General features: G+C 43.0%; 1 protein-coding gene across 1 annotated transcript in view; it reads right to left on the bottom strand.

Moving 5' to 3' along the window:
• Positions 1-714: 714 nt before the first annotated feature.
• rspo1 (R-spondin 1) overlaps positions 715-16,375 on the bottom strand; it is a 31,103-nt gene continuing 15,442 nt past the window's right edge. The window contains exons 4-6 of the mRNA XM_066717572.1: positions 12,564-12,713; positions 10,931-11,122; positions 715-2,153 (exon numbers count right to left, since the gene is read on the bottom strand). Coding sequence (XP_066573669.1) covers positions 1,987-2,153; positions 10,931-11,122; positions 12,564-12,713 — 509 coding nt within the window. The 3' untranslated portion in view covers positions 715-1,986. The remainder of the gene's footprint in view (positions 2,154-10,930; positions 11,123-12,563; positions 12,714-16,375) is intronic.

The raw sequence follows: 16,375 nt of genomic DNA, 5'->3' as shown, positions 1-16,375 counted from the left end.
GACTGTACAATGCACTAGTTAGAGCTCATCTGGATACTGTGGACAGTTCTGGGCTCCACACTTCAAGAAAGATATCACTGCTCTAGAGGCAGTTCAGAGGAGAGCAACCAGACTTATTCCAGGTCTGAAGGGAAAGTCCTACTGAGAGACTGAGGAACTGAACCTTTTCACCTGGAACAGAGGAGACTACGTGGGGACTTGATCCAAGTCTTCAAAATCATGAAGGGCATCGACCACATCAAACCAGAGGAGCTTTTCCAGATCAGCAGGGACACACGCACCCGGGGACACAAATGGAAATTGGGCTTCAAGGCATTCAAGACAGAAAACAGGAGACACTTCTTCACACAGAGAGGCGTCACAATCTGAACAAACTCCCCAGCGATGTGGCTGAAGAGACAATTTGGGAACATTCAAAAACAGACTGGATAGGATCCTTGATCACTTAGTTATTAATGGACACCAAACGAGCACGATGGGGTGAATGGCCTCCTCTCGATTGGACACTTTATGTTCTTATGTTATTAACTCCCCCACCACAACCAGCAGGATGTAAGTCTGCTGTTTGGTTACCATGTGTTGTGTCTCACTGAAATGGTACAGTTGTATTGTTCTCCCAAGAAAGGCTGGCAAATCAAAACACAAACCATACGGGATGGTCCAACAGTGCCATGACATGGACAGACGTCTCTGACAATAAATGTGCTCCATGTGTTTATTGTATTTGAGTTTTTATTAAAGTATATATGATACCCTCTTTACTGTTACTACACTTTGTACAAGAATCACGAGATCTCTCTCTCAACTGAGCCCAGGTGGCAGTTCAGTGTCCACAGTCCACAAACAAAAAAATGATATAAAATAAAACAATGCACATAATATTGTCTTATGCAAATATTTGGTGACAAGCAGATAATCCAGATGAACCGGAACGTGTGAGGAGCTGACGGAGCCGTGTAAAATGTACATACAATTGATTTGGTCCGTTCCACTATGAGCGAATATTGTCGTATAACAGAGGAACTGCTGGGTTTAACGTTTTCTCACACAGTTTTGTAGACTACAGAGGATAAGTGAAGTGCAATGTATCTGAACCTACCTACTGTACACATACATGTCCACCTGACCTTTGCCTGCGACTAAGACACACTAGACATCAGACGTCTTTTGATTATTTAGTTTTTCACAACGTTTTCATCTCTCTGCCCCTCAAAACAGCAAAACCATTTCCTCCGCAGAATCAGATATAAGATATAGCCTCTAACACAGAACACATTTGTACATATTTACATCTATATAGGTCTGTCCTTCCTCCCCTACGTTGTGCTAAGAGACATTTGGAGCAGAGCATGACTTAGCTTGAAATAAACACTGAAGCAGTGAGGTGGCCGCTCCCATCGGACGGCAGACCACGAAGTATACGTTTTAATATATTCTCTTAATACTTTTTAAAATAGGATGAAAAAAAAAAAAAGAAAATTCTTCTTCTTTTTTTGGCAAACAAACCAAAAACAAGTTCCAGTGCCTTTCTTTTCTTAAATCATAATATTAAAACATCTTAATACTGTCCACTTTGTTTCCCATTAACTTAAATCGCGCTCCTCGGCAGAGTGTGCAGTCCCCCGCGGCGGCGGTGAAGCACTGTGCGTAACGTCAGACAACACAAATTAAAATGCTCGTTAACGAGGACCGGAGGCACCCCGTGGGACGCCCCCGATTAAGGCTAAATAGGAAGTGAAGAGAAGAGGATCTTCCATTGCGTGCTCAGTCTGTCACACAGGAGAGATACGCGTATCTGACAGACTTATTAACGCTGTACATTTCTCTCCTGTGATTTGTTCTCATCCTTCTTCAGTTTGGTCTTATTGCAGCGAAACTCCAGTTCTGCGGGAGGGTTTTAATGCATAGCAGCACTGACTTTTTTCCTGTCCGTGGTCGTTCTTGATTTCAATTGGCTCTATTGCATCAGATCCAGCCTCTGTGAGTTTACAGGCTCAGGCTGGTGGCGGCGGCAGCAGCGGTGGTCGGCGGAGCGGCCGTGGCCCTGTGCTGGGTTTTTCTCTTCCGGGCGCCGGCTTTGCCTTCCTTGCCTTTGTTTTTGCCGTTCTCTTTATTGTCTTTATTCCCTTGTTCCTCCTTTTTCTTCCCCCTTTCTGGAATGGAAAAGGGAAACAAAGAAGACAGGTCAGTTATGTCACAGGGTATTCTCTGATGAACTGAATATTAAGACCTGGGCTTTACAGTCTTTTTCTGCAACCTGGCTTGTATTCAGATGTGGGTTTGGAGTTTATGATGCTCAGACACAGAGAACAACAATCAGAGGACAAATGACAAGTTTTCAAATACAGATTTACAACCCCAGCCCTCACAGAAGGTCTCGAAAGTGAGTCCTACCATCAAATATGTGTGCTAATGACAACGTGTTTGCTACTCAGCTGTACCAACATCGATGCTCTGCGGTTTACGGTCCGACTGCGTCTGTAGCGCCCTCGGTTGACCAGTACAAGTGATAGCATGCTTGCATAATTGCCATCAACTTGAAGCAACAGAAATAAATCTACAATCACTTGCATGGTGCATTGATTAATCAACAGGGGATGGGCTGCCGTGGTACCAGAGACAAGGGGGTTTTGTTTTATTGTTCTAGCTTAGCTCTGAAGGACTTAATTAGACAATGATTGGCTCAACGTGCTTTCAATGCGATGCAATGGTTTTTCCAGGACCACGTCTGTAAGCCCTGGACATAGAAGCAGAGAAAAAACGCATCCATACTTTTACTGATAAAAACAACATGATACCAGACAGATACCAGGCTCCGCAGAAACAAAACTGATCATGTTCTGTGCTGGAAAGGCAGTCAATGTGCTAAACCTGAACAACAGACACCGACTCGGACCTGTGGGGAAGCTGAAGGGACTCTCTGAACCGATGTCTTTAACCACTGTCTCTTTCATGGAAAAGGTCCCTCAAAGCACGTGGAAAAAACCCAAGACATTTCTATTCCATCGCCCTGGCGTTCACGGTTGACTCTTATCCAAAAGCTCTCCGATTTCTCTCCGCTTCCTTCAGCACACTTCAGCCCTGCTTGTGTTTCAGTTGCCTATAACCGTCTTAAGTGGCTAACTGGCTTGGCAGGGGAACACAAACAGCCATTAGAAGGGTTTCAAGTGCCTGAAACATGATAAAAAACAGTAACGAAAGGCGCTGCTCGCAGCTCCCTTGCTTAGACTGGTAATGAGAAATGTTTGTTATATTGTCGGTGTTGTGAATCGAGGGCCGCTGAAGCTGCCTGGATACGGGATCAACACTGCGGGGAGCTGGAGAGGAGGCCGCCACTTCCCGACAGCGGCGCTGCGGCTTATTCATGGGCGCAGATGCCATTCTGGATATTACAGAGATAAGCTGATGGGTGATCGTCCAATACAAGGCTGTGCTGACGTCAGAGGAGTGCATCCTGGTGGCGCTTCTTGAGACGGGCTTCAGGGATGGACACCCACCAACTGTTATCTATGGTGGACTGGTTGCTTCATTCTCTTCGCAGAAAGACGTTTAACACACCTCCAACCATCTAAACCACAGATATATCAGCTCCCTGTGGCCTTGCCCCCACACATCACTTTCTCAGCCACTTCCTGCTGATCATAACAATAGTCAGATCATTTGTAATTAGATCTACTCAATATCATAGTTCTTCCTCATAAACTCATTATCCAAATCAATACATCATAAATTACTTTGTAATGAATATTACCCAGTTTCTGTACAATCAATTAATCAAATTAGACAACTAGTATCGATATTAAAATCACCATTTCAGTGATTCACAATATTGGGGCAGGGGATCTCAGCGCCCTACATCAGCAGGCAGGTTTCTGCCATGTGGTCAAATATAGGAACTGCAAGAAGTTGGTAATTATAAAGCTTGGACCCGACAGACCAGACATTTATTCAACAAAGACAAGGGGAAAACGTACAACAGGGCATTTTCAAGTGCCTGACTGGTATCTCTGTGGCTGCTCTACACCGAGTACAGTATTCTGCTTCCCCTGCATGTTGTTCTGGTCATTGTGAGCAGGAGATATATGGACTGACACAGGGAGAGAGATTTCTTCGTGACACTTTTCCAAACGGGCAAAGAAACACGAAATAAACTGAAAAGAGACGGCAACCCTCTGACTCCTGAAGGCTGATCCTATATCTTGTCAATTTACAAACTAAAATATCCTTCTCATTGTTGTGAAAACACATTTAAATTGGAGTCGGCTAATTTCTAGACTTTAGTTTATCCTCGTGTTGTTTTTGTTGGGGACACTTGGGTTATAGGATAAAGGAAATCCATCTTTTAAAGTATGTGCACCCGCAGCGCTTTGTGGGCTAGCTGCAGTGGTCTCAGTAGGCTATTTACTGTCTATTGTCTTATAGCCTAAAACTCCGCTTGCTTGATTTCCACTTTCCACTTCCAATTTCCATGGCTTTCAATTAACGATTTCCAAAGTGGGCGTAGCTAACGATTCAGGGATCGCCCCACCAGTATTAATGGCCACGAAGTGCTACTGCTCAGTATAATGTCTGCCTGTGTTCTGCATCAGTACTTGAAGTGCATTTATGTTGTTCCCAGCAAAGGCATTTGAAACCAACACAAAAAGCATGAGGACCTTTTCTTTTGGAATAGGACTTTGTGTATGTCTGTGGTCTCTCTGACACACCACACTCACACAATCACACACACGCCTACAGGGCGATTCAGAGAAGCCCGCTGGAGCAAGAACACTTTCACAATGTAAACAGCATTCCAGACGTTTTCCATTTCTTCTCTTCACTGCAATGAGTTAAATCCTATCTCCGCAAAAATGCTTATTAAACACAAAAAGTGAGAAAACTTGGCATTCTTAACATGGATCATATGTTATGGAGGTTGAGGCAACTAAATCACTTGTGTTATACAAGCATTGCCACTCCAGGCTTTTAGTACAGACTGGTTTACCAATTAAGGAGATTTATTAGGATGATCTGTAATTTAACATTTTGCTTGCAACTTGCAGCCACCAGTACAGATATGTTTTCAAGTAACAAAAAGGAAGGAGTGTTATTTTACACTACCATGCACAGAAAACATTTCATGCATGATCTGACATACAGATAATAAACAAACAATCCAACAAACAAACAAACAAATAAATAATGTTATACAAGGTTATACTTTTTTGTGTCCAAAACTAAATTTAAATATGTCGGTTTTGAAAATGCAGGTTCAAAAAAAAGTGATTGCAAAAAAGTTCAGTATAAAACTGGTAAGTCTTAATTAGCTTTCTCTGTTTCTATACAAATATACACTCACCTAAAGGATTATTAGGAACACCTGTTCAATTTCTCATTAATGCAATTATCTAACCAACCAATCACATGGCAGTTGCTTCAATGCATTTAGGGGTGTGGTCCTGGTCAAGACAATCTCCTGAACTCCAAACTGAATGTCTGAATGGGAAAGAAAGGTGATTTAAGCAATTTTGAGCGTGGCATGGTTGTTGGTGCCAGACGGGCCGGTCTGAGTATTTCACAATCTGCTCAGTTACTGGGATTTTCACGCACAACCATTTCTAGGGTTTACAAAGAATGGTGTGAAAAGGGAAAAACATCCAGTATGCGGCAGTCCTGTGGGGGCGAAAATGCCTTGTTGATGCTAGAGGTCAGAGGAGAATGGGCCGACTGATTCAAGCTGATAGAAGAGCAACTTTGACTGAAATAACCACTCATTACAACCGAGGTATGCAGCAAAGCATTTGTGAAGCCACAACACGTACAACCTTGAGGCGGATGGGCTACAACAGCAGAAGACCCCACCGGGTACCACTCATCTCCACTACAAATAGGAAAAAGAGGCTACAATTTGCACAAGCTCACCAAAATTGGACAGCTGAAGACTGGAAAAAATGTGCCTGGTCTGATGAGTCTCGATTTCTGTTGAGACATTCAGATGGTAGAGTCAGAATTTGGCGTAAACAGAATGAGAACATGGATCCATCATGCCTTGTTACCACTGTGCAGGCTGGTGGTGGTGGTGTAATGGTGTGGGGGATGTTTTCTTGGCACACTTTAGGCCCCTTAGTGCCAATTGGGCATCGTTTAAATGCCACGGCCTACCTGAGCATTGTTTCTGACCATGTCCATCCCTTTATGACCACCATGTACCCATCCTCTGATGGCTACGTCCAGCAGGATAATGCACCATGTCACAAAGGTCGAATCATTTCAAATTGGTTTCTTGAACATGACAATGAGTTCACTGTACTAAACTGGCCCCCACAGTCACCAGATCTCAACCCAATAGAGCATCTTTGGGATGTGGTGGAACGGGAGCTTCGTGCCCTGGATGTGCAGCCCACAAATCTCCATCAACTGCAAGATGCTATCCTATCAATATGGGCCAACATTTCTAAAGAATGCTTTCAGCACCTTGTTGAATCAGTGCCACGTAGAATTAAGGCAGTTCTGAAGGCGAAAGGGGGTCAAACACAGTATTAGTATGGTGTTCCTAATAATCCTTTAGGTGAGTGTAAATGTACTGTATAGCACTTTTCCGCATTTGTACAGTTTCCAGAGTCTTTATATACTCAGCAAAAAAACAAACGTCCCTTTTTCAGGACACTGTATTTTAAAGATAATTTTGTAAAAATCCAAATAACTTTACAGATCTTTATTATAAAGGTTTTAAACTATGTTTTCCATGCTTGTTCAATGAACCATAAACAATTAATGAACATGACGGTAGGCAATTAAGGTCACAGTTATAAAAACGTAGAACACTAAAGAGACCTTTCTACTGACTCGGAAAAACACCAGAAGAAAGATGCCCAGGGTCCCTGCTCATCTGTGTGAACTAGCCTTAGGCATGAGGACTGCAGATGTGACCAGGGCAATAAACTGCAATGTCCGTACTGTGAGGCGCCTAAGACAGCGCTACAGGAGACAGGAAGGACAGCTGATCGTCCTTGCAGTGCCAGACCACGTGTAACAACACCTGCCCAGGATCGGTACATCGAATATCACACCTGCGGGACAGGTACAGGACGGCAACAACAACTGCCCGAGAATGGTGAGGAATCAGCCCAGAACTACACGGGAGGATCTTGTTAATGATCTCAAGGCAGCTGGGACCATAGTCACCAAGAAAGCAATTGGTAACACACTACGCCGTGAAGGGCTGAAATCCTGCAGCGCCCGCAAGGTCCCCCTGTTCAAGAAAGCACATGTACAGGCCCGTCTGAAGTTTGCCAATGAACATCTGAATGATTCAGAGGAGAACTGGGTGAAAGTGTTGTGGTCAGATGAGACCAAAATCGAGCTCTTTGGCATCAACTCAACTCGCCGTGTTTGGAGGAGGAGGAATGACCCCAAGAACACCATCCCCACCGTCAAACATGGAGGTGGAAACATTATGCTTTGGGGGTGTTTTTCTGCTAAGGGGACAGGACAACTGCACCGCATCAAAGGGACGATGGACGGGGCCATGTACCGTCAAATCTTGGGTGAGAACCTCCTTCCCTCAGCCAGGGCATTGAAAATGGGTCGTGGATGGGTATTCCAGCATGACAATGACCCAAAACACACAGCCAAGGCAACAAAGGAATGGCTCAAGAAGAAGCACATTAAGGTCCTGGAGTGGCCTAGCCAGTCTCCAGACCTTAATCCCATAGAAAATCTGTGGAGGGAGCTGAAGGTTCCAGTTGCTAAACGTCATCCTCGAAACCTTAATGACTTGGAGAGGATCTGCTAAGAGGAGTGGGACAAAATCCCTCCTGAGATGTGTGCAAACCTGGTGGCCAACTACAAGAAACGTCTGACCTCTGTGATTGCCAACAAGGGTTTTGCCACCAAGTACTAAGTCGAAGGGGTCAAATACTTATTTCCCTCATTAACATGCAAATCAATTTATAACTTTTTTTAAATGTGTTTTTCTGGATTTTTTTGTTGTTATTCTGTCTCTCACTGTTAAAATACACCTACCATTAAAATTATAGACTGATCATTTCTTTGTCAGTGGGCAAACGTACAAAATCAGCAGGGGATCAAATACTTTTTTCCCTCACTGTATTAATTTGTTGTTTTCACTGGTCCAGCAAAGGCAATTGCCGAAAATGATTCTCAAGGTTAGAAAATGTGCACTTCAAAAACTCCTAACTTAGCTGCCATTTCTGTCCACAGAGATGATGCATTAGCACTTTATGTAGACAGGTAAGTCTTCGCAGGAAAGGATTTATAAGATAATTCACAAGACAGACACTGCATTGTTTATTACGGCACATGTTTGTAAAAAATGCACACACTGGGAGGAAAATACTCGCTTCCTCTCTCCTTCCGCAGTTTCAGCAGGTAGTAATTTGTGAGTTTGGTCTGTAAGGCCTAAGGAAGACTTAAGTAGCTTATCATACATGTGCTGTTTCAAGCCCCCCCCATGCCCTGAGTTACAAAGTAAAAAAATCTGGCAAGCTTCGTAACATTTTTATGGGTCAGTTTATAATATTTCACTATTAATTATTCGTCTGAACCCTAAGTAGGATTCTTTCCAGGGAGCAGGCGTCATGCAATGTAAATGCACTTCTCATTTCTCAGGCCGCGCTGTCACCGCCTGTCGAGCGGCGATCTCACTCCTCTCTGAATAATTACGAGCGTGGCTCTCCCCTGGTCCAGCCACGACTCGATGGGGGGGAATCTTCTACAGGAATTCCTTTACAATAACGCTGTTATAGCGGCTTCATTGAGAGGATCTGGTGAGTAGTTTTGTGCACGGTGAACACCACATTACTGTACAGAAAAGAGTGTGTGAACAATCTGATTACAACAACAGAACAGAAGTGGGTTATCTGAAAATACTGTTATTTTAGAAAAAGGTTTAAATTACGCAAGAGTAGTTTTAATAAACTATTAAATATATAAATTCCAGTTTTTCCAATCCAATTCTGTTTGTAATTCCTTTCCCAATTCAATTCCAGGAAAGCCAAGTCAATGGCCAAAGGAACTGGAACTGGAATTTGAAATGGGTCTGAAAAAGGGATTTGGAATCGATCCCAACCCTGAGTGAGGTAAATAAATCTCAGCCCTGGACTGTAACAAACCCTTTGTAATCACACCTATCCTTATCAATTCACATATCAGCCAATCAAGTGCTGCATTCCAAAGACTGATTGATTCTCCGGTGCGCTGGCTTTCAAGCGCTGCCATTTCTCCAGCGCTACAACTGCGTGTCTGAGTCTCCCAACAATCCCTTCCAGCTGCCGAGTCTTGGGCGAGCTCGGGGGATTTCATAAGAAAGTTATAAATTCAAAACATCAGCCTTGCACTGATGTAGTCCTGACTATGCACACTGTCTCAGCCATTTCTCACCCGGGCTGCTCTCAGCCTGACGGAGGCGGCTCCACAGGTGGTACAAAGAAATATGGCAGGACTGTATCATACATTTTCTATTCTTTTTATATTTTATCTAGGTATCAACAAAGCGCTGGTCTCAGGCCAAACAGTAAAGCTTTTGCAGAAGACAGGCTGCACATGAACTGTGTGCAAAGTTTTTAAAACTCCTTTGAAAGATTACGATTTAAAACAATGTGTATACGAAACTATGTCAAGTTCCACACGTTTTGCAGTACGAGTGCCGAAACACCTGCATCTCTGTCCTTTGATTTAGTGCGAAACATTTCAGTAACTTAATAAAGGGTGGGGATATCACTCGTTTCCCTGGCCTCAACAACCTGCTAGTAATCGAGAAACCGAGAAACAACTTTGCGAAAGTTCAAAATACAGTCTGGGCTTCTTTTTTGATCTACACTCGAATAACAAATAAAATATTGTGTGGATTACAAAGGAATAAAGTTTGCTTGCACGAAATAATCACCTCAACAAACCGAACATACCAAACATAAAACCCTGAGCCAGAAAAAGCCAATGGGAACACTATAACCTAACAAAACATGTACAATTTGTACAATTTCATTGTTTTAATGAAACATCAGGTATCATTCTTTATGGGGGAAATCAATACCCACATCTAAAAGTGTTTTGTATGAATACACCTGCAATTGGAAAGTTTATCTTTTACCGAAAGCAGAACAATTGAGTTCTTATTCCAATGAACTTAAGTACGTACACTTTAGTTCTGTCCACTTACGAAGATCGCTGAATGGAAGTGAAATCTAACACAAAACAGAAAAGATCTTGGAGCTGCCGCGATGTTTCTCTACATATTTATACAAACTCTGCCAAGTGATAAATGGTCCGAGAAACGATATCCAACCGCTCTACGTCACAGCGAGGATAACTTTCCACCAGCCCCGTCAATCCCAAGCCTCAGACACATGCGAGGCCCAGCTTTGTTCTGTCTTGTTTCTGAAAGCCTCATTTGTCACGATCTCATGCCAGCCTTTATTCTCACCGGGGATGTGCCAGTTGTTACGCTCGTGGTCAATGTGTGGCACACATGTGGTTTATAAAGACTCTCGCCGGCACATCGTGAGCAGCTCTTCAAAGTAATCCAATGAAATGATTCGAGATCCTCAAACACACAACATTCTCGCAGCATTCAACACGCGCCATGTTCACACACACGTCTGAACGGCACTGCATGCGTCTGTGGGTTAATGTGAAAATGTTGTGTTTGGAGAGTTATTCTGAGTTGTCTTCATTTATGAAAATAGCTTGACCTGTAATTATTCCAACCTAAAACAAATGCACACAAAGAGATTAAAAAGAGAAGATATATCAGTTTTTCCACCAGAATGGACGAATTAATCTTTAACTTTCCCAGACTTCTCTCTAATACAAACAGTCGTCTATTTTTGCTCACTAGAGGAAGGATAAGGAGTCTGTGTAATTGTAGTTTTATGCCACGGACAGTCTTCATACACCTACCTTTAAAAAATAACACAAAACACAAACTCACCTCCTTTGCCACAGGGCTTTTTCTGTACAGTGCACTTCTTGTTTTCTGTTTCTGGGGGGCACAGGGATGGGTCCAGGCTGGGGGGCTGCAGGGACTCTCTCGTCCGGTTCTGTGTGCCCTTCCTGAAGCCACAGAGTTTGCCCTTTTTGGTACACGGACCCCAGGGCCCCCACTCGCCCAGCTCGCATTGCACTGCCAAACACAGGAGAGGAGACGTGAGATGCTGCTTCGGCCATAGTGGGCACCAATGCAAATGACAGGGATGTTGGAATAGACTGGAGACGAGAGGGGTGGAGCGCGTTTGAAAAAGCTCTTCCACGCCGATGGACAGTGAGGGTTTTGTGAGCGATCGACACAACCCCCTGCTCTATGCGCTGACTACAATGCCGGCCCGAGTCCTGTTTCTGATTTTAGGAAGAGAATATCAGTCTTTCCTTAAATCACGTCTACCACAATATCCTGTGTGGTCAGAGGCTGTCCATTAAAGTGAGTTATGGGCACTCCATTCTCATCCAACCACTTTCCACGGATAGAGACGAGACTAGGGTTTCTGTCTGCGTATTATTTGAATTGACACTCCAATTCACTAAGTCTAAGTGGACACACTGTACATGCAATTTGGTAACCTAATGCTATATTACATTTTTGCGAGACCGTGATTCCATCTGGTCGGCCTGTTTCGAATTGACGGAGAACCCCAGAGTTTCACTTTTACTGCCCGGGTGAGTCATTGATATCGTGATTAAAACAACAAGAGAGATCCGACACGACCAAAGCAATGTGAATGTTAAACAAGGACACCAGCGATAAGACAGACCACAGCACGATCCAGCGAGAGACGCCGCCGTAAGACACGCCAAGAAGTCAGCTGAGGAATTTACGCGTTTCGGCCGCTTCCAACGACTCGACTAAGATGAAACGCGTTTCTTCCCCAAGATGAATGCTATTAGCGCAGTGTTTGCTTACTTATGACAGAAATATTTTTCTAATAAATCAATACATTCTTCACTCCCACAGACTTTCATCCAAGGCAGGCTTTGCTAAAAAATTAAGAACAGCAGAAACCCCCTGAAAAACAGTGCTCGGCTGCTGTTCTTCAATGTTGGACAGACAGCATTAAAGATGTGTTTTTGAAAGATAAAAAAAACTTACACAGGCCTGGCTTCCTCCCAGTTTTAGAAAACGCTGTAAGTTTCCAGTGCACATTTTAAACTAACTTACCACCGGCCGTTCCCAGTGTTACATTATAGCCAAGCCACCTTCATTAAGAACCTAATATGAACTTTCTTGTAAAATAGTTTTTTCACACTTATGCAAACCAGTTTCTAATGTAACATTTTAAAGTGTTTGGCACACAATTCCACCGCAATTCCGGGAAGAAAGTCCACAAAGAAATAATACAAAACATGTAACCCCTGACAGGCAGGATAAAGACAGTAGACACATGAACGAACAAACAAATAGATGCAGGGGGCTTATGAAGTTAACTAGGCAATTATAGAGATTATTGTTTTTTTAAAGCAGCGAGCATCACAAGGAATTCAATTTAATCTGGACAGGGAAGAAGTTCAGTGCTCTGTGATGGGCCACTGGTCCCACGGTTCCTGCCGGGGAGAAACGGGGGGACACTCACCCGTGCTGGTGCACTCCGCTGTCCCGTTAGCGGTGCTGAAGCCTTCTGGGCAGCTGGAGTAACATCGCCCTCTGTGTAAATATAAGCCTTCCTTACATTTTGTGCAAAAATTTCTACTGAAACACGCCTCACAATTGTCTATTTTACATTCTGAAAGAAAAAGAAAAAGACAGAGACAACGCCATGTCAATAGGCTGTCCAGGAACTCGGCACAGGACAGTTTTTGTAGACAGGCACATCGCTGGGCTGGAAGTTATTTCTGTAGAAGCATGGGGCGGTGTGATGTGACTTTCTTGACCTTGTCTTCCTTCAGATTTCATGTACAACTATTCTGTCAGCAATGAATAAACAACTTTATGCTCCACTGCAAAGAGATGCTCCACACAAAAGTGTATTGCACCAGTGTTCCTGCAGTTTTTCTTCTACTGCTTCCAAGTGTACATTAAAAACAGGCATGTCAATGGTACACCGACCCATGGTCCCTTTCAGACAACACACCAGTACATATGTAAAACGTTTGTAACTCTATGTACACTGTTACTTCATCTGAAAACAAGCTGCAGATGCCACATGAAAGAAAGCTTTTCCTCGTGGAGAAAGACAGGGCACGTTTGAGTTTTTTATACTTACAAAGTTTACTGCTCTTCCAAGTGGAATTAAACTAGAACATGTATCTGAATTGGTCCAAGGATTACTTTATAACTAATCTCCATCTCAATATAAAGACAATAAAGAGATAAGGGAGCTTATTTCGATCATTTGGCAGGAACAGGAAGTCAAATCCACAATGTCTGACACCTTGACACCTCTTGCACTAAAACGCATAATTGCTTCCCACCGTTTGATGAAGTACATGCTTGACATTTTTAGATCGCTTTGATCGCTTTGGTGGCATATCGCAGTCTGACAAGCAGGAGTATGTTGATGGATTGCTGAAAGACAGCGCTTGACAGTTTGCAGCGTTACTTTTCTTTTTTGGATAGCTAAGATCAGACTTGTGAAGACCAATGATTGACCCTAGCTGTTGCTTCCAAATAAGCACATACAAGGATGGACAAATCAGAGGACTACTCTGCACGAACTGGAGAGGTTATGGCACGGACAGGGTTACTGTAATAACTGCCCAGAATAAAACCCAGACACTTTCCAGAGGCTAATGCATTGGCAATGAAGTGATACATTTTATTTATTAGAAATACAGAGAGTATTTGATCCCCTGCTGATTTTGTACGTTTGCCCACTGACAAAGAAATGATCAGTCTATAATTTTAATGGTAGGTGTATTTTAACAGTGAGAGACAGAATAACAACCAAATAATCCAGAAAAATGCATTTCAAAAAAGTTATACATTGATTTGCATGTTAATGAGGGAAATAAGTATTTGATCCCCTATCAATCAGCAAGATTTCTGGCTCCCAGCTGTCTTTTATACAGGTAACGAGCTGAGATTAGGAGCACTCTCTTAAAGGGAGAGCTTCTAATCTCAGCTCGTTACCTGTATAAAAGACACCTGTCCACAGAAGCAATCAATCAATCAGATTCCAAACTCTCCACCATGGCCAAGACCTGTCAGTCTCCCTCGGTCTGGGGCTCCATGCATGATTCACCTCGTGGAGTTTCACTGATCATGAGAACGGTGAGGAATCAGCCCAGAACTACACGGGAGGATCTTGTTAATGATCTCAAGGCAGCTGGGACCATAGTCACCAAGAAAGCAATTGGTAACACATTACGCCATGAAGGACTGAAATCCTGCAGCGCCCACAAGGTCCCCCTGCTCAAGAAAGCACATGTACAGGCCCGTCTGAAGTTTGCCAACTGCACCGCATCAAAAGGACGATGGACGGGGCCATGTACCGTCAAATCTTGGGTGAGAACCTCCTTCCCTCAGCCAGGGCATTGAAAATGGGTCGTGGATGGATATTCCAGCATGACAATGACCCAAAACACACAGCCAAGGCAACAAAGGAGTGGCTCAAGAAGAAGCACATTAAGGTCCTGGAGTGGCCTAGCCAGTCTCCAGACCTTAATCCCATAGAAAATCTGTGGAGGGAGCTGAAGGTTCGAGTTGCCAAACGTCAGCCTTGAAACCTTAATGACTTGGAGAGGATCTGCAAAGAGGAGTGGGACAAAATCCCTCCTGAGATGTGTGCAAACCTGGTGGCCAACTACAAGAAACGTCTGACCTCTGTGATTGCCAACAAGGGTTTTGCCACCAAGTACTAAGTCGAAGGGGTCAAATACTTATTTCCCTCATTAACATGCAAATCAATTTATAACTTTTTTGAAATGCGTTTTTCTGGATTTTTTTGTTGTTATTCTGTCTCTCACTGTTAAAATACACCTACCATTAAAATTATAGACTGATCATTTCTTTGTCAGTGGGCAAACGTACAAAATCAGCAGGGGATCAAATACTTTTTTCCCTCACTGTATACTGCGTGCGTGCCCCTCCGGCTGGTCAAATAACTCACACTGAAGTTAAACTCTCCTAGCCATCACATCACATTCACTAGATCCGTAACATGCACTTGCACTGAGTTCAGTCACCTGGAGCCTCTGCAGCTGGCTCTGGGCTGAATCAGTGTTCAACAAACTATGGAAAGATACCATTGGTAAGTAAGTATAGTTAAATGAGCAATAGTTACTGAGCTAAATAACTGTGTCAAGTAAGTCCCTGACAGTGTGTTGCTAAGGTTTGTGCTCCACTCCACTTCCCACACCTTCATGTGACATTTGGATTTGGTTTATTTTGTTTTCACCTTTCGAGAGGATTGGAAGACACCAGCGAAGCAACTTTCGAACATCTGATCGATATTAAGTAGAGTTGCGAAAGAAAGCCCAGATTTCCAAGCTGTTACAAAATGTAACGACTACAAGCTGCCCTGATGTGCAATTGCCCTTGAAAAGAAACACACTCCTGAAACTCCTGAAAGATTAAAGTTCGTTTTTGTTTTTCTTAGAGACTTTTTGCAGCAAGCTGATTTGTAATGCTCTTACAAAAAACATTTTTGCATCGTGTAGTTCATTACAATCCGTGTTTGTATTACATTTAAAAAGTAACAAGCATTTAACAGCTTTTTGGTGTGTGTGTGTGTTCATCCACACTTATCTTTTTAGGATTTTTGTTTGAGGCCAAAACAGAGATGTTCCTTAAAATACAGCAAAGCAATATATTATGTTTGTTTGTGTATTCGCACATTCTTAATAGTGAGGGAGACAAATACACTGTAAGTATCTTTGGCAACACATTGCAAGCAGAAGAGCTGGCCACACTACCACCGAACTAACAACGACTAATGCACAGAGATCTGGGATAGCTGAAATGATTAAAGCTGCAAGATTATAAATACACGCTTTGCGTTTGCTTATTTGTACTTCTCTCTCTCTCTCGCCCCCCTTTTGTTTTTTACAAACCGCTTATGTGTTCTTCAGAAGAGTTCAGAAAAGGCAGTTGTGTTAAGCTTGTTTTTTTTTAGCAATGCTGGAGAAGGGCTTACTTTTCAAGTCAGCGTATTTTCACATGAACATGGTAACATAAATAAATGAATAAAACACGATTCTCCGAAGACAATTTGCCAGAGCCCAGAAAAACACTATTATTTGTGACCTGATTTTTAGATTGTAACACGAATAATCTGTGCATGTCGTTTACTGGGATGACCAGTGATTACTTTACAAACTCAAACTATTCGCTGGCGGACCATTTTGCCCACTTTGCCTACTTTGTCCACTTTGACACAACGTCTCCTCAGATCATCATCAACTGGGAGAACATCACATCAACAGCTGTGCTTCCAATACATTTTTC

The sequence above is a fragment of the Amia ocellicauda genome, chromosome 11 (genome assembly GCF_036373705.1).
Source record: "Amia ocellicauda isolate fAmiCal2 chromosome 11, fAmiCal2.hap1, whole genome shotgun sequence".
In the NCBI taxonomy this organism is placed as follows: domain Eukaryota; kingdom Metazoa; phylum Chordata; class Actinopteri; order Amiiformes; family Amiidae; genus Amia; species Amia ocellicauda.
The sequence above is the reverse complement of the archived record's forward strand: the minus strand, read 5'-3'. Positions and strand labels throughout refer to the sequence as shown.